General features: G+C 44.2%; 1 protein-coding gene across 2 annotated transcripts; it reads right to left on the bottom strand.

Moving 5' to 3' along the window:
- Nucleotides 1-1,157: 1,157 nt before the first annotated feature.
- Tigit (T cell immunoreceptor with Ig and ITIM domains) lies at nt 1,158-21,503 on the bottom strand. Of its 2 annotated transcripts, none has more exons than XM_041673426.1 (4): nt 21,393-21,503; nt 19,264-19,593; nt 14,357-14,454; nt 1,158-1,578 (listed from the first exon to the last, which is right to left on the bottom strand). In XM_041673426.1, exons 1-4 carry the CDS (start codon nt 21,454-21,456, stop codon nt 1,351-1,353), a joined length of 720 nt encoding a protein of 239 aa, XP_041529360.1. In that variant the 5' UTR covers nt 21,457-21,503; the 3' UTR covers nt 1,158-1,350. The 2 variants fall into 2 exon arrangements, with proteins under 2 accessions (XP_041529360.1, XP_041529361.1); XM_041673427.1 differs by having other exon boundaries at nt 1,158-1,575.
- Nucleotides 21,504-22,282: the final 779 nt, after the last annotated feature.

The raw sequence follows: 22,282 nt of genomic DNA, 5'->3' as shown, positions 1-22,282 counted from the left end.
CAGAGGAAGTCCTTATTTTAGAAAATGAGACTTTGCTGTTAGTGCCTAAATGTTTCCATTTTCAAAGGCCCAGTGGCAGATTACCAGAAAAGGAAGGTTATCTTGGCCTAGGTGCCAGGACGTGGCTTCCCAGGTGGGCAGGAGTTTCCTGAGGGCTTCCCCAGACCACAAAGTGTGAGGAGCCTGGCATTCTCTGAACCAGTCGTCCTGACGGACTCTGAGCTCAGCAGATCTGAAATGGCCAGCTAAAGAAAGAAGACTGACATTCATTGGGCCTCGGGGTGCCAGGGCATTTCAGCCTGTACTACCTGGAATTCTTTGGTGTCGCTGGGAAAATGTCTCCTTCCACCAAACGAGCCCCATCAGTCCCTTTGTTGGCTGTGGAGCCTTCACCATGTCCTGACAGGCATATTTTCCTTGGTGTCCAGATCATGAATCCTAAGTTCCTAGTACATCTTATTATAAATGTCACCTCACTTTCTGAGACTATCAGCCTTGAATCCCCCATAGAAGTTGGAGGCAGAGGCAGGCGGATCTCTGTGAGTTTGAGACCAGCCTACTCTATAAGAGCTAGTTCCAGGACAGGCTCCAAAACCACAGAGAAACCCTGTCTCGAAAAACCAAAAAAAAAAAAAAAGAAGTTGGTACTTTGCCTCATTTGTAAATAAACGTCTTGAACAAGTGAATGTTGGTCAAAATAACGATGAGAAATAAGCCCAGTGGCCTTTCTTATCATCTGCCTCGGCACCCGGAGCCACAACTTCTGCCTGAGCTCTTATAAGGAACGTAGTTTCCACAGCCACAAGAGGACTGGGCAAAGGACACCGCTCAGATCCCGCAGTTCAAGACCAGGTCAATGGGAATGCTGGGATTGTTTTTATTGTTTTGTTTTGTCTTAAAAAAAAAATCTAGGCTGGAGAGAGCTGGAAAGAGCACTTGCTGCTCCTGCGGAGGACCCGGGTTCGATTCACAGCACCCACACTGAGGTTCGCACTTGTCTCTAACTCCAGTTCCAGGAGGCGATACCCTCTTCCGACCTCTGCGAACGTGATCCATGTGTGGCACGCATGTATGCAGACCAGACAGTCATACGCATAAACTCAAAATTCGTTTCCAAACTTCCATTTATAATCAAGTTACAAGCTGTTTACCTTGGGTCTGTCACAGAGAAACGTAAGAGGAGGGTAGAAGAAAGGAAGTTTGAAAAGCAGTCGTCTTTCATTCATTAACTAAACCCAGACAGATGGACGGACAGACAGACAGACTGACTGACTGACAGACACACACACACACACACACACACACACACACACACACGGAGGAGAAGGGAAGGGAGGGAGGGAACTGTTTTCAGACAGTCTTTGCTAGGACGCTGAAGCTCTCTAGGCTTCGGTAGCTCAGGACGTTAAAGTAGTCACATGGTTCAGCATAGTCGTCTTCCTCTCCACAGAGGCCAGCAGGGGCAGCTTCTGTCTGGAAGGGGCTTTCAGGGGCCGAGAGACACCTGAGGCTCGCTTCCTGTGGCTCAGCTGCCGTTCTCCCAAGGTCACTTCCCATAGAATGGATTCTGGAAGACTTCTGGAGTAAATACAAAGGGATGTTACGAAAAAGTTGCTTCACAAATGGACAAATGGCACATTGTCAACACCTCTTCCTCCCTTACATGAACACTCACACATACATACACATACATACACAGGAGCAAACTTGGGTTTTTGTTTTTTTAGTTTTTAGAGACAGGGTTTCTCTGTGTAGCCTTGGCTGTCTTGGAACTCACCCTGTAGACCACGCTGGTCTTGAACTCACAGAGATCCACCTGCCTCTGCCTCCCAAGTGCTGGGAGTAAAGGCGTGTGCCATCACCACCAGCCAGCAAACTTGTGTTCTTATCAGTTCACAATCCTTAGCCTTTAGCCCTTAACTTCCCTGCTTGTTGTAGCTTTTTTTCTTATTAGTATTATTATTTTAAAATTATCATACAATTTATTTTGATCCTATTCTTTCCCCTCCCCCGGCTCCTTCCAGATCTTCCCCATTCCCTACCCAATCAACTGCTTGTTTCTTCTCTCTCAAAACAAACAAACAAAAGCATTAAGACAATACCAAACTCAAACAAAAAGCAGGCAAAAACCATAGAATTCATTTTATGTTGGCCAACTCCTCCTGGACCTGGAGCCTGCCCTGAAGTGTAGTTGACATATATCCCCAGTGTCACTTGGTTGGAGCAGAGAGCTTCTTTAGGGGTGGGGCTTTGTGTCCCCTTTCCCTTCTCCTCCTAACTCGGTTTCAACAGGAACGGCTGTAATGAATGTCATCCTGCAGCTTCTATTTCCTGGACAGCTGCCTTGCCTCCATCTTGTTTTCCCGCTCCTTACTGTTTGTTTCTTCCTTCTCTTTGGTCTCCTTGCCACCACTTTCTCCTCCCTCTTCTCCTCCTTTTGGCCCTCACCTTCAGCCAGCCTGGCACCTTTCTCTTTATAAACTGACTCTCCAAGCAGGGGACTCCCCAGGATTCTGCCCCCCTGGCTTTCTTACTCTCAACAGTCAGAATCACATCATCCACTGTAAGACTCCAAACAGGACCTGTCCTCTAAAGGCCCAAATGGCCCAAGACCTTAAGTACCCAGGATCTGTCCTGGGCTTCAGCCCACCTGCCCACTGACTCAGCATGGCCCATGAGAGAACCATAGCAAGCTTAAACTCAACTTGTCTCCACGGGCCTTGCCCCACATCTCCCACCCCACAATCTACTCCTGCCAACATTTTCCCTTCTGGCTAACAGCACAGCCCTTTCAGAAACATGGATGCCAATACCAAGTTCCAACTCCCCGCAACACCTGTGACAGCTAGTCTTCGTTGTCAACTTGACTACATCTGGAATTAACTAAAACTCAAGTGACTGGGTACACATGTGAGGGATTTTCCTTAATTAAATCATTCAAAGTGGGAGACCCACATTTAGATCTCGGTATTTTGAGGCGGAAAGTTCCACATTTCCTCTGGGCCTCACCTTCTGGTGACAGCCTATGTAAAGGGCATGGAAGAAGGAAGCTTACTCTCTTTGTCTGCTTGATCGTCCTCTTGCTGGAAAGTCCATTCTTCCTTGGCCTAAGAGCTGCTTTGGGATTCTATGCACTGAAGACCACCTGTAACATCCGGCCTTGTGGACTGAACAACTGCGTTTTTGAACTCTCCTTGGTAGACTTCTCTTGCTGGACTAGCTGGACCACAGCCTATAAGCTACTCTAATAAATCCCAGGAGATATATATCATACATATATAAATATAAAGTCCCATATGTATATATATGGAAATATATACTCACATATATTTATATATTACATAATATATATATACACACATAAGTGCTCTTCCTCTAGAGACCCCTGATTAGTACACACCCACCTAGTCTTACTCTATCCCTTCTTCATGGCATCTCTCTCACCAGCGAAGGGGAGGAAAAAGTCCTCTTCATTTTGGCTCACATTTCCTCTATCTGCTAGACTAACTTTCCACAAAGATTTTTCAAAAATAAAAATTGAATTTCATCATACTTCTGCTTAAAGCCCTTTAATGGCCTCTACTGTACACCAGAGGGACGCTCAGCCTAGAGAGAGCTATGATGAACACCTTGGGGGATTTGACTTTCAGGTGATTTAGGAATGATCTCAAATTATATAAAGTTTTATATAAAGGATATTCTTGCGGGGAGCAAATCAGTACTTCATCCCCTTTTCCAAAGGAATCCGTGAGAGCCCAGACCGTGTGCTCCAGCCATGCCCATCTCTCTGGCTGCAGCTTCCTCCCACTGTGTCTCACAACCCAGACACCCAGCGTCCGAGGCCCAGAGAGCTGCCACTCATGGCAACACTGCTGTGTGAGCACACAGTGAGCTCTGTCATCTCCACAGCAACTCTGCTGACGTGTCTGGTTTGGCATGAGCTGAGAGGCACGGGCAGAAACCCCTGAACCAAGGACACCACCACCAGTTGCTCAGGCTTGTCTCACTCTGCCTACACTCTCCTGGGATCACAGTGCCTTTGCTCTTGCAGCTTCTCTGTGAAGGCCAATTGGCCTGCCTTTCTGTCTTCACCAGGCTCAGAAACCCAAGTTCCCTAAGGGAAGTGCTATGTTCCTCTTTGGAACTCAGGACCCATATCAGGTATTCAATCTCTATGTCCTGGGACTGGAATAGTCATACATATCCAGTTGGACACACACATCCATTTGTAATACAGTCCCATAGAAAAGAATCTGGTTTTCCAAGTCAAGATATAATCCAGCACCCAGGAAACTAAAGTTGCATTCGTTGAGACCAGACAGCAGCAAAGTGTGTTCAGTGACATCAACCATAGAATACACACTAGAATGTCATCCTTGAGGGTTGCAGCAGTATAGGGAAGCTGGAGAACATCAGTTACAAGCAGGGTGGCAGAAGAAGTGCTTAATCACATTTCAAAATTGACCCACCTTCTATATCTAAATGACAAAATCACAGAGATCCAGGGACTTGGAAAATAGGAACACCCAAGCTCATGGAATCTCTTTTCACACCCATGGCTCCCAAGACAGAAAATGCTACCCGACTGGTGCCAAGCCCAAATGTACACCAGTTTAGGCAAGGAGATAGAGAAGGGAGGTTAGAAGGACCCTGTAGATGTGTTCAATGGACAGATGCCAAAAACTAAGGATGCTGCATCACTACAGGCCTTGAGGAGTTGAGCACTGAGAGACATCGTAGTCTTAGAATAACAAACACGTCATTGGTCTCCTCTGCCCATTCCTCCTCAGTAGAGGTGGCTAAACTTTAGCATGAGTGTGAAGAAGGGAATGGCTCTCATGACTCATGCTGGTGCTATGTTTAAAAGGACTCTGACATCCCTTGATACGATACAACCCATTTTTAATATGAATACTCAATTATTTCTCAAAGAGCTAATTATGACTTTTTGTGCTTGTGTGTTCTTATTCTCATTCTTGGTAAGGCTGGCCACTCTTTCTTTTTAATTTTAAGACTATTTTGAGCTCTAAAAGTCCTTTGGGAAATGCAAATATTCCTGAGACGGGTCCCTAAGCTGTTCCATTTCCATTCTACCCTACATGGAGACTCTATAATTGTAACCAGCATACAAAAAAATAGGTCTGAGATTAATGTACTAACATTATCCTAGAGAACCAAGTGAAACTACAGAAATTGCAACTGAGTCCTCTTGGGACAAACATTGCTTTCTAGTAGCATATTAGAAGAACACTGGAAAGCAGGGTTGGTAGAGTCATTGTCCAGTGTCTGACACATGTAACTTGTCACCGTACCTGTTTGGCAAATAACATTTATTCATATAATGCATATACATGTATAATAAGCACTTGCTTATACTATCTTAAGATATGCTCAAAATGTCTCCAGAAGATATGGCGTTCATGTTGAGCTTTCTTCCCTCTGACCTCAGCACAATAGGTGTTCTATACATCTGTCCTAGAGAAGTCAACATGATAGGGTGATGGAGTTCTGAAAAGTGCAGGGATGATCAAAGTCACTCCTTTCACCAGCCCTGTCCTTATAGGCTGCCTTTAGCATCATTCTCAGCAGCCGTTAGTTTAGAGCAGGTTCCCAGAATAGAGGCAGACATGTTAATTCTGGTGCAAGTGACCTGGGTTCTCAGAGGAAGGCTAGTGAAGGAACCTAGAGGCAAGGGAATGCAAGGCCAGCACCAGCATTACTGGCTTCCGTGGTGTCTCTCCTCCACAGACTGATGTTGAAGTAGGAGATGCTTCTGCAGAATGGGATCCCTAGCAACAGCCAGGAGAGGGGACCTCAGAATAGTAGAGAGCAGATGACAGTGTTTAAGAAACACAGTAGATACAGCTACAATGATGGAAACTAAGAGCACCTGCCCCGTGGGCATCTTAAGATAGCTCATACAGCACAGCACTCCTAGGGTAAATACAGATATATAGAGAAAGAACCTACTTGTATGGGATGTCCTTCTGTACATGTGTTGCTTTTATTGGTTGATGACTAAAGCTGTTTCGGCCAATGGCTTAGCAGAGTAAAACCAGGCAGGAAATCTGAACAGAGATATAGAGAGAGAGTAGGCAGAGTCAAAGAGACACCATATAGCTGCCAAAGGAGACAGACACCAGAACAGAACCTTACCCAGTAAGACTTTGGCTTACTGGGTAAGTCAAATTTATGGTGATACATAAATTAATAGAAATGGGTTAATTTAAGATGTAAGAGTTAATTAATAAGAAGTCTGAGCTAATAGGCCAAAAAGTGTTGTAATTAATATACTTTCTGTGTGATTATTCATGTCTTAGCAGTCAGGAAACAAATGAGTAGCCTCCATTTGCAAAATGGCACCTACCATCTGAGGCATGGATCCATATAAGACCTAAAAAAGCCTTAAAGTGGGGGGAGCTTCTAGACCCACAAAAATGGGAGCCAAGTTCAGTTTCTTGGTAGCTGCATTTTTTCAGATAGGCTCTGTTTGCTGGTGGTCAGCAGAGTTATGACTCCTTTAAGAGAAGGTTTCCTGGCTCAGCCAGCATTGGCAGTAAAAATTACACAGCTTCTTTGAGCAACAGCTTCCTTGTTCATGCTGGCAGCACGAATGGCTCTGACTTTTTCAGGAGGTCCTGTTATGGGGCATTTAAATGGGGTTTGTGAGCAGAATGCTACAAGTTTCTTAATGGCAACATAGACATGCTGTGTCCCTGGAACTGGGGTGGTGAGCATTGCTTGCAGAGCTGGCGGTGAACATACCTCTACACCATGTTGGACTGGGCGGAGCCAAAAGGAAAAGCAGCCTTAGTCCTTGCCACACTGCTTAGCATTTTAAGAAGCACTCCTGGTCAGAAAATGATTACATATATGCAATAAAGATAAATTCAGACAAAAATAAACCCCTGAACAGGTCACAGAATGTTCAAAAAATGTACGTATGCTTTGGAGAGAGAAGAAAAAGACAGTCATAACAAGAAAAATTTTAATTTTAAAAATAAAACAAAGTTTTTTAAAGAGATAGCAAAAGTAATATAAAACAGAACAGACAGTTATAGTTTAAAAGAATAAAGAAAAATACACCTCATAAAGATGGAATATACTCAGAGAGGCTAGATTATATATATTATGGTGTTTTCCTTTAATTTTTGACTACGGAGAGACATTTGATACTGGGGAATGCTAAGTTAAACCTACATAAAGGTATCTTGACTTCAAAATTTGGGTCTAAGGATATGTTACTTTGAAAAAGAGGTTCTGCTTTTGTTTCCACAGATGAGAACCTGTGGATTCTCTCTAGACTAATGTGGTTTGATGGAACAAGACTCCCCTGAAAGGTCTCCATGAACTCTAAAAATACTTCACTCAACAAACAGCAGAAAGCAGTTTGGAGAGAACAATGCCCAATTCCTAAAATGGTTGTTTATAAATGATTGTTTTCATTTAAAGTGGGTTGATTATAATTGATTAATGGTCACAGTCAATTTCTTAAAAAAATAAGGAGGATATGATATAGAGATGAATATTTTGCGTTGGTATGGATCTTGGTCTATTGATAGAATTTTAAGTTGATTTTTGTTACATTGTAATGTATTTCTGTGCTTGTTTAAGGTATTGTGTTTATGCAGCTCATTAAAAAAGTAATATATAGCTAAGAAATACAGATTAATAGTCATTTATAATAGTTAAACTTATAGTCGTGTTTTCTAGATAGGCAGAGATATACTTCAGATGGGTAGGTAATCTTCAAACACTTCAAAAAACCTACAAAAAGTGGCGTTTAAAAGATTTTTAAGAACTTAGACTTTTCTCAACTGTGAGACATGTCTGCTTCTGGCAGCACCAACTATTTTAAGAGGAGCATAAAGAGGATCCTTATGGAGTTTACTAGCCATTCGGGCAAGAAACTGTTCTTGCCTGGACTGCTTGATTGTACCTTGTACTAACTGAACATGCAGGACACACAGAAAAGTGACTGCTGAACTTTCTAAAAGATAGAAAGTCCTTCAGGGTTCCTGCTTCACATAAAAAACTGCCAGACATTCTGCAGGATACAAAGGAAAGTGACTGACAAATGAACAATATGGGCAAGAGTCTTTTAATTTTCCCATTTCATGGAAAAGTCTGCTGGATACTATGGACCTGTAGGCTAAAGATACAGAAGAAGTTTCGGTGACTGTCCAGGTAGTGAGATATATCTGTCAAAATCTAGAGTTTTGCTTACAATGCACTTCCTTTTTACTTAGGTAATATTATATCCTTCTGGGGTCTTTGATGAAGATAGTTATAATTTTCCTTAGTTATGACAAAATATAAATTAGATATGAAACTTTAGACTCACAAAAATAAAATAGATGATAGCTTTATTTTTGCCAGATACAAATAGACTATTTACATATTACAAATATTTAGTTACAAATTGTAACTACAATTCTTGCATGATACCTGTTTTGTATATGTAATTTTACTATGATAAAGTTAAAACCTTCCTTTTTAATTAGCTAAAAAGGGGATATGATGTGGAATGTCCTTATGTATACATATTGCTTTTCTTGGTTGATGAATAAAGCTGTTTTGGCCAATGTCTTAGCAGAGCAAAACTAGGCAAGAAATCTGAACAGAGATATATAGAGAGAGTCAAAGAGATGCCATATATCTGCCAAAGGAAACAGACACAAAAACAGAACCTTACCCAGTAATTTACAACCTTACAACAATACATAGATTAATAGAAATGGGTTAGTTTAAGGTGTAAGAGCTAGTTAATAAGAAGCCTGAGCTAGGGCTAGAGAGATGGCTCAGAGGTTGAGAGCATTGCTTTCTCTTCCAAAGGTCCTGAGTTCAATTCCCAGCAAACAACATGGTGGCTCACAACCATCTGTAATGGGGTCTGGTGCCCTCTTCTGGTCTTCGAGCATACACACAGACAGAATATTGTATACATAATAAATAAATAAATATTAAAAAAAAAGAAGCCTGAGCTAATAGGTCAAACAGTGTTGTAATTAATATAGTTTCTGTGTGATTATTAGGGTTTCAGCAGTCAGGAAACAAACAAGCAGTCTCTTTTTATAGCCTACAGTAGGATTGTGTTGGTGTGTGTGTGTGTGTGTGTGTGCGCGCGCACACACACATGCACACACACATGCACCCGATTATATATACACTTCAAATACTACCAAGGTTATATGAGTGGTCTAAAGCCAACTATCCTTATGAAAAGTCTAGATCTTTTGTCCAATTTCCAGGCATATGAACAGTTCTATATAGGTATGGTATCCTTGGCTCCAGTCTCAACCTTCTCTGTGTCCTAAGGAGACTTTACTGCATGAACTACAGAAGTGGGTTCATTTTGTCTTCCATGCAGAATGACAAGGGAATAGAGGAACAGAGAGTGAGAAGGTATGTATTTCCCTGCAGTCCATGCATGATGGGCCTAGAACTGACTGTGACCCTCACTTGAAAAAAACAATACTTCTCAACCTGACCCTTCCATGTGATCCTCTCCTCCCAAGTTCCAACAGTCACCCTCTCCTCCCAAATACAGCACATGGTTACCTTCCCCATCTTGGTTTCCGTATGTTCTTTCTAGGTTCATATTAAAGTATATGTGACCAACCCAGTTCCAGAACATACATATGTTTTCCCTGAACATACATTGAATGACATTTTGAACAAGAAGAGAGCAAGCCCTCAAGACTGTATCCAAATTACAAGATGACAGCAGGATCTAGACAGGCAACAATGAGGGTATCAGAGGGTTGGTGGGTAGCACAGTGTACAAGGGAAGCAACAGAAACTGAGACCTGCTGGTCTTTTCCTCTTTCTCAGTCTCCATTATTACCAAAGTTAGTCTGGGTACCTGACATGAAAATGAACCAGTCTTGCATCCTTAATAGACAAATATGTTCTGCTGTGTTAGCAGGGTCACTAATTCTTTATTCCAAACTGAAGAAGGCTGATGAGGGCAGAAGACATCTGTTCACCACTCACCCTCACTGTTCCAGCCCAAAGGTAGGGCTCTTGTTACCTCTTCCCTCTTGTGAATCACTTCTCCTTCCTCAGTCTCTCTTCTCATTTTATGATCATGTCTGTCAGGATAGCAATGATGTAACAAAAAATAGTGTGGAAAATCAGCTTAAGCCATAGCAGTAGCTGCAGCTTAACCACTGCCAATCCTTGACTCCCTGTCCAGCCTGGTCTGAGTAACAGAGGATCAGTGGTCACATCTCTGTGAATCAGGTCGGGCCGCAGCCATGGCATTCATCCCATAACCAGGAAGTGAAAGGGTGAATCATACTTTACCAAATATTTTTGCAGATAAATTGGGAATGATAATAAAAGGCCATATTTAACTTCCCAGAGAAATCAGAACTTCTAATGTCTGGAGTCTGTCTAGTTCCTTTGTGATCAGGTTAGCAAGATTTACAAGGAGCCTAGAAGGGGAGACCCGAGTGTCAGATCTGAGTGACAGCTTTGCTTCTGCTGCCAAGACATCATTCCTACCCTCACTCCACTCTCTCCAGTTAAAGAAGGTTAGGGTGAAGCACTTGGACTGGCCTCTCTTTATTTGTGGATCAGGTTTGAAGACATATGTATGTATGTGAACTCCAACAAGATGTATTTATTTTGCCTGTGTGCTTGGTACTGAGGCAGCAGGCTCATCTACACAGAAACCTGACAACTTAAGTTGGAAAAGATGAGGTGAAAGTCCCAGTTTTATGAGTAAAAGCATGAAGATGCATACTCTAGAAGAAGAAGTAATAACAGTTCAAAGCTACGTATAATGGGGTCACAGCAAGAGAGTAGACCCACAACTTTTTACAACGAAGAGCCATGAAATCCAAGGAGACCGTTACAAGGGCAGCTTGTACAATTCATTCCAACTGTGGTCCAAAGAAAGATCTTCATAGGATTAAAATGTCAAAGGTGAGTTAGAAAGAAAAGAAAAACAGAGTGTGGTCTCCCTCTGAGTGCGAAAAAGAGAGGCCAAGAACTCACAGAGAGGGTGAAAAGGGACCAGAGTCTAAGAACATTGCCTCCTTAGCTCAGTCTTAACCTAACCCTCCCTAGGCCTGGACCAGTTAGACAGAAGATGGATGTTGGCCAGGACTTGGGGTGGGGTGGGATGGGAATAAAACTTAGCAGGAGACTTGGTCCAACAGGACCAAGAAACCAAGAAGGTATCCTAGACCAGTCTCAACTTCTTAGTCAATCTTAGAATGAAGATACAAAATATAACATCAAGACCAGAAAGTTCTCTGCTGATTTAAACATACCTGTCACTTGAAAACAGTGATATAAATAAAGATGAGGGCTGGAGAGATGGCAGGTAAAGTCCAGATTCCCACATTGACGCAGAGGGGGGTGAATGTGGTGACCTGCCCACAACCACTAATACTTCAAGGCAGAGACAGCTACTCCTTGGACCAGTGAAAGACATTACCTCAATATGTAAGGTAGATAGAGAGAAATTGAGGAAGATATCTTCTGTCACCTTCTGGCTTCTACACACACACACACACACACACACACGCGCACACAAGTACCCGCACATACATGTTTGTATATCCACATTTGAACTTGAGTACATATGTATACACACAAAAGAAAGAAAAGAGGAAAAATAGATGGAATATCAGAAAATGTTTGAAGAAATAAGATATCTGCCAATCTAAAGTTGATTTTTGGACTGGGAACAAGTTCCAGGAGAAAATACCTCAAGAGGGGGAGAAAAACATTTGGGTGGCTCATGCCTGTAATGCCAACACTTAGAAAGCAGGGCAGGAGGAATAAAATTCCAGGCTTGCCTGAGTCACATAGAGAGATCCCAGGTTTGGAGGGATGGTGGGTAGGACCTGGAGGAGTGTTTGTGGAAGAAGTTGCTCTGGGGTAGGACATGGAGGTGTGTTTGTGGAAGAGGATGCTCTGGGGTAGGGCGTGGAGGGGTGTTTGTGGAAGAGGATGCTCTGTAACACCTTTCTTTCCATTGACTCTCAGAGGCAACACCCTGGGAGTGAGGAGTGGTGGGAATTGAAATCCAGTCCCAAGGCCTCAGGGACAGTTAACCTTCATTGTTAATTGGATGGGATTTAGATAGACTTTTGGGTGCCTCTATGCTGTAGTGAGTTGGGAGGCCCTGCCCTGAGTGTGGACCGCACAGTTCCGGGAATCTTTCCTAGAAAAAGCATTTGTCAGCAGTGGGAATGGAAGAGAGGAGGGGTCAGCAGGGACTGAAGCCAGGGTAGCTCCTTAAGGCAGGGTACTGGGTCCAGTTTGTATTCTCTTTTTATACTCTAAAACCACAAGGCGGGGTGGGAAAGCAAGCAAGGTTTTACAGAAGTATGAGGTAGTCAGTAGGTTGTTAAGGGCAATGATACATTGTTTTAGCTATTTCTCTAAGCTGTTCTGCTCCAGATAGCAAGGGATGCCATGGTTGGCATAATAAATTAAGTAAATCACTAAGTCAATAAATCAATTTCTAAGAATTGGTCTTTTCTATGTTATTCTATTTCCATGCCATCCCTGTGGTGGAGGGTCCTGGGTCAGATAAAAATGAGAAAGGGAATGAAATTCCAGCATTCATCTGTGTTTGCTTCCTGACTGTATCCAGGCACCTCACACTCCTGCTGGGACCCGCACCTTCCCCACCATCGTGGACTATACCTCTGTGGTGTTTGAAAGAAAATCGCCCCCATAGGATATAGGGAGTAGCACTGTTAGGAGGTGTAGCCTTGTTGGAGTAGGTGTGGCTTTGTTAAAGGAATTGTGTTGCTGGGAGTGGGTTTGAGGTCTCAGATGCTCAAGCCAGGCTCAGTGCGGCACTTTCTTCCTGCTGCCTGTGCATCCAGACGGAGAACTCTCAGATCAATCTCCAGCAACATGTCTACCTGCAAGCCACCATGCTTCCTGCCACAAGTAAACCTCCGAACTGTAAGCCAGTCCCAGTTAAATGCTTTCCTTTATAAGAGTTGCCATGGTCATGGTGTCTCTTCACAGCAATAAACCCTAACTAAGTCGACCTCCAAACCATGAACCAAAATACTCCCTGCCTTCCTTAAGCTGCTTCCAGGGGACACTTTGTCACAGCAATAAGGAACGGATTGCAGCCTGCCATTGCTAATTTAATTCAGGTAACCTGGGACTGCTAACACGTGAAAATCGTCACATACTGGCTACAAGGGGCTGCAGGGAAGAAGATGCTGCAGCTTTCCATGGAGAATGTCCAGCACACATGAAAACTACCGGGCAAGAGAAGACCATATGACTGATAATCGAATGAAAATAGACAATAGAAAAAGGCCCAGGAAGGGTGTAATTAACAGGATTGTCAGGTACATCCCAGAATACTATTTAAACAATGACTAGATACATCAAAGGAGATATTTGGTAATCTGAAAAGTAAGTTAGAAGAGAAGACCCACTCTAAAACATGGTGATATGAATGGGCAGAAAATACAAAAGAGACTCAGACATATGGAAGAGAAGGGAGCCTCGAAAGTCCCTGCCACAAGAGGACCAGAAGGAGAAGAAAGCAAGAATAGAGAAAAAATAGATAACAAGAAATGGCCAGGATTGACCCCAAACTGACAGAAACCCATCAAACCACAACTGAAAAAAAAAAACCCCACTCCATCCAAACCCCATACAGAATAAATACAAAGATAATGACATCTAATTATATCGTTTGTACAAATGCTGAAATCTTAAGGCAGAAAATATTAAAAGAACAAGGAGAAAAGGCAGTTTTAAAGAAGTAAGGATAAAACCCAGTTTCCAAAAAAGAAAAATTTACGAAGTTAGACAATAGAATAATTTTTCCATGTGCTAATAGAGAATACTGGCCAACACAAGATTCTACTACACCTAGTAAGACTACACCTGGAGATCAGCCCTTACTCTTCTTCTTCTCGTACTTCTACTTCTTCTGCACTATATTTACAGATATGGGTAAACAAGTTTTAGGTGAACAACAACGGTCAAATTAATTCTTTGCCTTTGCTGACCTGACAGGGAGAATGGAGAGGAGAGCTATAGGAGGGGTGGCCCGAGAGTCATGTGGATGCACAAAACAATCACATCTGTGCGTCTAAAAAGCAGAACGGACCAAAGAACAAGGGGATGATGGAGCCATGTGATGGAGACCGGTAAAAAGAGCTGCTACGATCTAAGGCTCTTGCATATTCCTGAAAGTTATAGGTCATTGACTGATTATTACTAATATAACAGAACTTGAATAAATCCAGGTACGTTTTGTAATGCCTAATATAGCCACTAAAAGAATAGCAGAAGTCGCCAGGGGGGCAAGAATAGGGGTGACGTGGTGGGACTGAGACAGGCTGTCCTCTCATACCTGTCTACGTCTTACAGCCACCCCTGCTATCATTAAGCAGAAGATTCCCAGCACAGCAGCCATGGCTCCTCCAAGTGATGCCATCTGGAACTGAGGCCCTACAGAGAAAAGGAAACAGAGGTGAGTGATGGAGGTGGAGGTGAGGAGCAAGGCTCTGGGGAAGCCTGGGCTGTCTCAAAAGCCAGTGCCAGTCGTGGGGGTGCATGCCTTTGATCTCAGCACTTGAGAGGCAAGAGGCAGGCAGGCCTTTGATTTGAGGCCAGCCTGGTCTTTATGGAGTTCGAGGCCAGAGGTGGGGTGCTCTTAGAACTGTCCTCTGCTTGTGTCTTTAACCGTAACTCCGGTCAGCAGAGCAGCATCCAGGTGCCCAGTGGAGTCGGCGGATCTCTCGAAGAGCGAGGCACCTTGCTTACACCTTGGACCAGTTGGTGGAATCCTTTCCCCTAGTCAACAACTTGTTTCCAGAAGTCATGAAATGAAACAAATAGTAGCATCTAAAAGGAAACCTGGGACGGGCTGGAGAGATGGCTCAGCCGTTAGGAGCACTGGCTGCTCTTCGTGAGGACCCAGGCTTTATTCCCAGCACCTACATGTTAGCTCACAACTGTCTGTAACTCCAGTCCTGTTGGAGCCCACAGGACTATATACAGTGAGTGCGCAGCTGACAGACCAATAGGCCGATCCACAGGAAGTGTATAGTCCATGTCCACATGGAATAACCCGTTTTGCAGAGCTGCAGGAACACTTGTCTTTTGGAAAAGTCACTGTCATATCTGTAAAAAACCTTGTGAAGCCACGATTCTTCCCTTCAAAATGGGATTTGTTCCCAAAACACCTCAGCAGTGAGTGACCTTGCTCCATCCCCCTCCCTTCACACACACCCTGAGGCCTGAGAATGAAGTCATTCACTCTTTATTCTAACATTCAAATTTACATAGAGTCAATCCCACACTCACCTGCTAACAGACCACATAGAATTTCTATAGAAGACAGGACTGAACAGCAAAACAGCATGCCCCACCTTTGCTAACAAACAAATCTGGGCGCCCCCAAAGCTGGTTATCACAAAAGAGATTATTTGAGGAGACTGGGTGAGTCCAGGACTCAGGGACGTTTAGTAACTTTATCTAATGTTTTGGATTGTCAGATTCTTCCCCTTGAATGCTGGCCTTTCCCTGGGCCAGGCCACTTGTTCCCGAGTACTACTCTGTCAGGTTCTACCTGCCCCTCCTTGTGATTTTGATATACATATTATCATTGTCCTTGCCTATGGAATTTTGCAACTACGTCTGTAAAAACTAGAAACCTCTGGAGATCAGCCCTTACTCTTCTTCTCGCTACTTCTACTTCTTCCCCTTACTCTTCTTATTCTTCCTCTCCTTCACTTCACTTCATTTTTCCTCTTGCATGAAAAATAAAGAAGATGCAGAGGTAATGTACTTGAGTTCATTTTTTTACCCTTAGATCCTAGCCTGCCAGAGACATACAATTCTGAGCCCTGAGGGGGTACTGAGGCTGGTACTCAAGCCCCCCACCACAGTCCCAGGGTATCCAAATTCTTCTTCTGGCCTCCAGACTGAGATTACCTGGTGCAAGTGAGAAGGAAACACGTGGAACACGCAACAAACCTACTTAGGTGTTTATTAGAGGGGGGGTATACTGGCCTGGGGAATCGGTGTGCAAAGAGAGAAAGAGATAGATGATAGATAGATAGATAGATAGATAGATAGATAGATAGATAGATGATAGATAGATGATAGATAGATAGATAGATGATAGATAGATGATAGAGAGATAGAGAGATAGATAGATAGATAGATAGATAGATGATAGATAGATAGATGATAGATAGATAGATGATAGATAGATAGATGATAGATAGATAGATGATAGATAGATAGATGATAGATAGATAGATGATAGATAGATAGATGATAGATAGATAGATAGATAGATAGATAGATAGATAGATAGATAGATGATAGAGAGATAGATAGATGATAGATAGATAGATGATAGATAGATGATAGATAGATAGATGATAGATAGATGATAGATAGATAGATGATAGATAGATAGATAGATGATAGATAGATGATAGATAGATAGATAGATAGATAGATAGAGCACATGCACACAGGGGGTTGGCGTGTCACTTGCAGATGAAGCAGATGACAGGTTACGCATGCGCACAAGGGCTTAGCTGAGTCATTGTGGACGTAGCCACGCATGCACACAAGTGTGTCACGTGGAGCCCTTTAACATTCAGGCACTTCTGCCTGAGGGCTTGTCTGCACATGCGTGGCTCTAGAACCCAGAAGTATCAGCCTTATGTGGCTGAAATCATTACACAGACACCAGAACCAGATGTTGCATAGGTGTATATGCGGTCAAGACACCATACGTATAAATAAACAAATATCAAATCTACAATAAAATAAAAACAAAAGAAAACTCAGAAAGTGAATTGTTTCATCCATAATTCACACACACATCCATAGTGTTAAAACTGACTAATTCAAAATTGAAACCAAACTACGGAAAGAAAAAGCATGTAACTTTTCACCTTAGCCCTATAGCCCAGGTCTGAAACCCCAGAAGAAGCGAGTCTCTTGCAACCTTACTCTCTGCTGTTTTCTCAGTTCTTAGTACACGGTAGATGCTGGGATACATCAAGGAATGGTTTCTAGGGCACTTTCTCCACCTTTCCCTCTTCTCCAGGACTCAGGCAGGACCCCCAGAGTCCTGGGAAGACTTGAAACAAGAAAAGGCCTGGCCCCACTTCCCTGAACTCCAAGTTTTGATTGTAGGAAAGGAGGCCGTGTCATCTGATCTCTGCCAAGTCCAAGGCCCCAGCATACTCCTCCTGCTCTGAGGACTTAGTCAGTGGAGGCCAGGCTGGCCCCTCGGTGGACATGTCCATGGCTCACTCAGGAAGAAAGGGGATGGAAGACCATGGTCTGGACGCTGCAGGGGTGCAGAGGGCCTGGAAGGAGAGTGTGGACAGAAGAGGAGGGCAGAGCCACTCTGCAAGGTGGGGTTAGTAAGGGCTCTCCTCAAGCTGAATGGTGAAACAAGGAGCAGCTAAACACATCATGAAATTTTAGGGAAGGTTATGATAATGCTTGTGGTCAAATTTAAAGGTGACTGAGTTAAGTCTGGTTAAAGCAGACTGAATTTAGAATATTAAAACGCCAACTAAACTAGTAATTTTTGGTTTAAAACGAAAGCCCTTAACTCTTCTATCCAGAGCCACGGTTTCTGAAAAAAAGAAACTGAAAGAGCCTCAGGGCAGTCAGGACAGCCTGCCAGCGTGCAGCTGTGTGGGGGGGCATGTAATCTACGTTAGCGATTTGGCATTACTTGTGGCACCAGGGATTGAACCCAGGGCCTCATGCATCCTAGCCAACCACTCTACTGTTGAGCTACATCTCCAACTCTGGTTAGACAACAGTTTATGTAATACCAGGTTACCAGGGGCTTCGGTCCAGTGAGATCAGTGTAAGTAGGAGGACAGGGATGGAGCTGATGGAGACAATTAAAGGAGGGTTCATTGCCTTAATGTAATCAACCGACTTCCTGAGAAGCAAGACGGTCCTGCAGTGTGGTGAGAGAGGCTCTGGGAAATATAATACAGGGGTAAAGAGCCCACAGTTGTCACGGCCCGCACATGCTTACTGCGACCTAGATCTCCTGTGGTCTTTATTTTCCAAGCCTGCCCTGAACAAGTGCAATGCACAGCACTGTCCCAAGACCTCATTTGTAACAACTCATGAGATGATTCGCCATTTATCATAGGATAGCAATGCAAGAAAATTTAAGTACCACAGTTATCCAGGATACATGACAACTTTTAGTCCCAGGTGGTGTGATTCTAGAACCTGGGCTCTTGACTACTCACTGTATTTAATCTATGATGGAGCCAGCCAAGAAGTGATGTTTGAAAGGAAACTTTAAGGTGAACTTCTATCACTTCAATGTCCACAATGTTCTTAAGACTCATGACACCTAAATTGCAACATAATTTCAATGCACACATGTTCTTAACCTAAACTCCAGTATAGCCAACAGTGAGCAGTTCTGAGTGTGACATGCCATGAAGCCTGAACGTCTGTGTTAACATCAGCTTTGCCACCCTGAACAGTTCCAAACCTTAGCTTCTGCCGCCATCAATCATATGGGAATCATACTCATGGTCAACACCTACCACGGTACTTGCTGTGTTCCTGGAGCTGGGCTAGGGGCTTTTTCTTACAGTAGGTTGTTCAACCCCCCCATTAGCACCTCGAAAGCCTTAGCACCATCCTTCTGCACAGATGAGAAAAGGGTTGCACAGAGGAATTAAATTCCTGTCTGAGGCCAACAGCAAGGTTTGAACCCAAGTTGCCTGACGTCCGAGGCAGAGCACTTTATTACCCTGCTAAACTATCTCTCAGATGTGATTTTAATAATACTTTCCTTCAGTAAAACTATCTCATGTTTGCCCGAAAATGATCATTACAAGAACATTTGGAAGCTTTGAAGCTTCATCATACAAAGGTGGATGAGTGTTACACATTCATACTCAGCATGGGCTGTGACTTGAGAGCTATTCTGTATACTCATCATTAAATGATCACCTTTCATGGATAACCTCATCCAAGGGTCTTGTCAGTTTAGATAAGATGTATTTGTGTGCAAAATCAGTGGTTGTGCATGAGAATCAGCTGGGTGTTTCCAGAACATATCAGATGCTAGCTCTGCCCCCAAGAGGCTCTGATTTCATTAGCTAGAGTTGCCCTATCCTTACAAGACCCCAAAAGTTCCTCCAGTGAGTTTGATATGTTCCAGCTTCCCAGAATGTCTCAGGATGGAGTTTTCTATGTGAAAGAAAGTGGTTCATTGTCTCCCTGCTTCAAAGAACATACCTGAGCTTTCTTGGACGTTCAGGAATATTCTCCCCTTGTAAATCCCATCAGGATAGGTGTGGTAGGTGCAGAAGTACTCCCCTGTGTCATTCATTGTCAGCGACCGGAAGGTGAGGCCTCGGCTGGGGCCTGGGACCACCCGCTCACTGAAGACCGAAGGGACATGCCATCCCCGGTCAACACTATAAACAGCTAGAATCTGGTCCCGCTGCTCCCAGTTGACTTGGGTTACTTCAGCTGTGCTGGAGATGAAGTGACACTGTAAGATGACAGAGCTACCTTCCTCAGCAGAAATGTTCCCCTTTGTCTGTAGTGTGCCTTTTGTGGCTCCTATGGGAGAGGAAGAAGCACACGTGAGTCTCTAGCCAGCATCAGCCGTTCAACCTTCCTGAGGAATCCCAGGGTGTTCAAAGGCCGGAAGTGGCTCTAGAAGCCAAAGTCTAGCCTATGGAGACTATCTTCACTTCCTCTTTCCTTCATTTCCAGAGACTTTCCTTACTATACCTGTCCGTCAGGCTCCAAGTCCTACCCAATCTTCTTGCCCTTTTCCGTGTACCCAATTCCAGTCTGTCACTGCTACTGCCAGAACTTCTGCCTCACTCTGTCTCATTCTTACCTGTTTGTCAGGACTGTGCCCCTCCATCCGTGAGGACCCCAACTTATGAGACAGCCTTTCTCACCCGTGTTGTATAACACCTTAAATGCCTGGTGTACCACATGGCTCTGCACCTTGCCTGCTCAGGGTACTCTGTGCAGCTTCTTGGCTAGGTGCTTGATTTCTTTCATAAGTTTATCTAGTCTTCCCACCTAGAATATCTGCCATGTACTATGAATCTTCTGCTTCTCTAGTTTCCAGCAATCTAGTCTTGTGTCTGGTCCTATCCTTTGAAATAAAACTGGGCTACTTGATTGCCATTTGGAATGTCAGGAAAAACCTTCAAGAGAGAAAGGGAAAAAAAAATCCTGGGCAAAAGAGACATGGCAAGAAACCCTGCTGCTCAGCCACAGGTAGTAGTAGTTGCTTTTAATCTCAGCACATGGAAGGCTGAGGCAGGAGGATCATAGTGAGTCCCAGGCCAGTCTGGACTACATAGTAAGTTCCAGACTAGCTTTAGGAATATAGTGAGACCCTGTATCTGTCAAAGAAACAAACCAAAGTAACGGGGGGGGGGGGGATCAGAAACAGGGAAAGAAAAGAAAAGAAAGAAAGGGGGAACAGGAAAGAGGAGAAGTGAGCAGAGGAGAAGGGAAGAGAGGAGGGGAGGGGAGAGAAGAGGGAAAGAGAAGGGAGGAGAGGGCAGGGGAGAAGAGAGGAGAGGGCAGGGGAGAAGAGAGGAGAGGGCAGGGGAGAAGAGAGGAGAGGGCAGGGGAGAAGGGAAGAGAGGAGGGGAGGGGAGAGAAGAGGGAAAGAGAAGGGAGGAGAGGGCAGGGGAGAAGAGAGGAGAGGGCAGGGGAGAAGAGAGGAGAGGGCAGGGGAGAAGAGAGGAGAGGGCAGGGGAGAAGAGAGGAGAGGGCAGGAGAGGGCAGAGCAGGACATGACAAGACTTCTCCCAGAGGAAAGCATCTTCGTCACCCGCCCCATCCCCTACCCCAGCTCCTCTCTACCCTCAGAATGTTCTAGGTTCAGTCTTTAAACTACGTTGCTGTATAATCTTTAAATATTTTATGTTTCTCTGAAGTGTCTAATACAATAGAAACACAACAGAATTTAGCCAGTGGTATCAATGGGAGACCCCGAAAGTCTGGGAAGCAGGTATATCTGATCAACAGAAAACCAGCTGGAATATATTTCTAGAAGTTCCTCAGAAAGAGAAAGGAAGATGGAGGGGGAAAGGAGTGGGCTTTCAGGAGACTTCTCGGCATCCACCTTCATCCACTCCCCAGCCTCCTTTCATGTACAGCTGGCCAATCAGGGTCCCAACCCAGAGGACCTATAAAGACTATCCCCTGTGATCCCAAACACATCTGCATCCCCTTCCCAGTGCCTGCCTCTTCCCACGTGGTCACAGAGGACCACAGAACCACCCGACATACATGCGTGTGGCCTGTACTCAGAGCCTCCTCTACCCAAGAACCCTGGTCTCTGTGCCAAGCCCACCTCCCTGCTCTGCTGGGCATGCAGGCCATACCTGAAGTGAGGAAGGCAGCCAGTGTTAGCCCCTGGACCCAGATCAGGAGCAGCCAGCCATGCATGCTTCTGACCAGAGGGCCCACAGGAAGCAGATGTGGCCTCTCCTCTGACTGAAAACTGGCCCACTGCAGGTGTGAGGAAAAGCGAAGCCTGAGAGAAGAGGGTCTCGGAAAAACTGAGTAAGGGCAGAGCAGCATCGAAACTGATAATGTTCTTATAGCAAGTACACAAGCTGTATAGAGTGAGCCACAAAAAAAGGCGGTGAAGGAAACACGGTGAAAAATAAACAAACTGTGTGGTTAGCGTTATACAGCTTGGGTGACTCGTAGCCAATCTGTAGCTTTTACATTATCTTGATGCACATTCTGAAACGTCAGCTTTTATCTAAAGCATTCAAGGGTGTCTAGGTGATGCATAGGATTCTGGGGAACTATTTCTGATGAGTCAGGCCCTCCTGACAGCGTGCTGTTGAAGAATGTGCAGCCACGGGAGAAACTTAGGTTTGGGCGTTTACAGAACCATCGCTGGATTTAGACTCCAGTGACTAGGGACAATTCACAGGCGAGACAAAGGCCCTGGACAAACAGCAGCTCTCTCTTCCACAAGGCCCTCTCAGCTCTTACTCCTTTTGTGCTGTTATTATACAGCTTTGTCTTTACTTGCATTTGGGGTCAGCTTCCCTAATGCAAGAGAATCAGCAGAGAGTACTAAAGTAAGTTTTCCTGCAAGTTGCTGACCCCATAAGACTTGAAGTATAGAAGAGTAAGCCCCAGAGGTGACCAGGAAAAGGCATTAACCATGCTTACCTAAGGCTCTTAGCTACTCTCTAGGCCCAATTGTTGACCTATATCTATTTGGGTTATGTTTCTCAACTGACCCAATCTAGAA

This window comes from Microtus oregoni, unplaced genomic scaffold (assembly GCF_018167655.1).
Source record: "Microtus oregoni isolate MIOR12 unplaced genomic scaffold, Mior012 000023F_ref0000262, whole genome shotgun sequence".
Taxonomy (NCBI): domain Eukaryota; kingdom Metazoa; phylum Chordata; class Mammalia; order Rodentia; family Cricetidae; genus Microtus; species Microtus oregoni.
This window is presented reverse-complemented; position numbering and strand designations above follow the sequence as displayed.

Bases quoted from the DNA above. Each gene is read 5' to 3' on its own strand.
- Tigit (XM_041673426.1), bottom strand. From the start codon at position 21,456: ATGCATGGCTGGCTGCTCCTGATCTGGGTCCAGGGGCTAACACTGGCT. The intron at 19,594-21,392 runs GTATGGCCTGCA...CCTCTCCCATAG, and splicing joins GGCTGCCTTCCTCACTTCAG to GAGCCACAAAAGGCACACTA. The intron at 14,455-19,263 runs GTATGTTCTTTG...TTTTCTCTGTAG, and splicing joins GAACGTCCAAGAAAGCTCAG to GGCCTCAGTTCCAGATGGCA.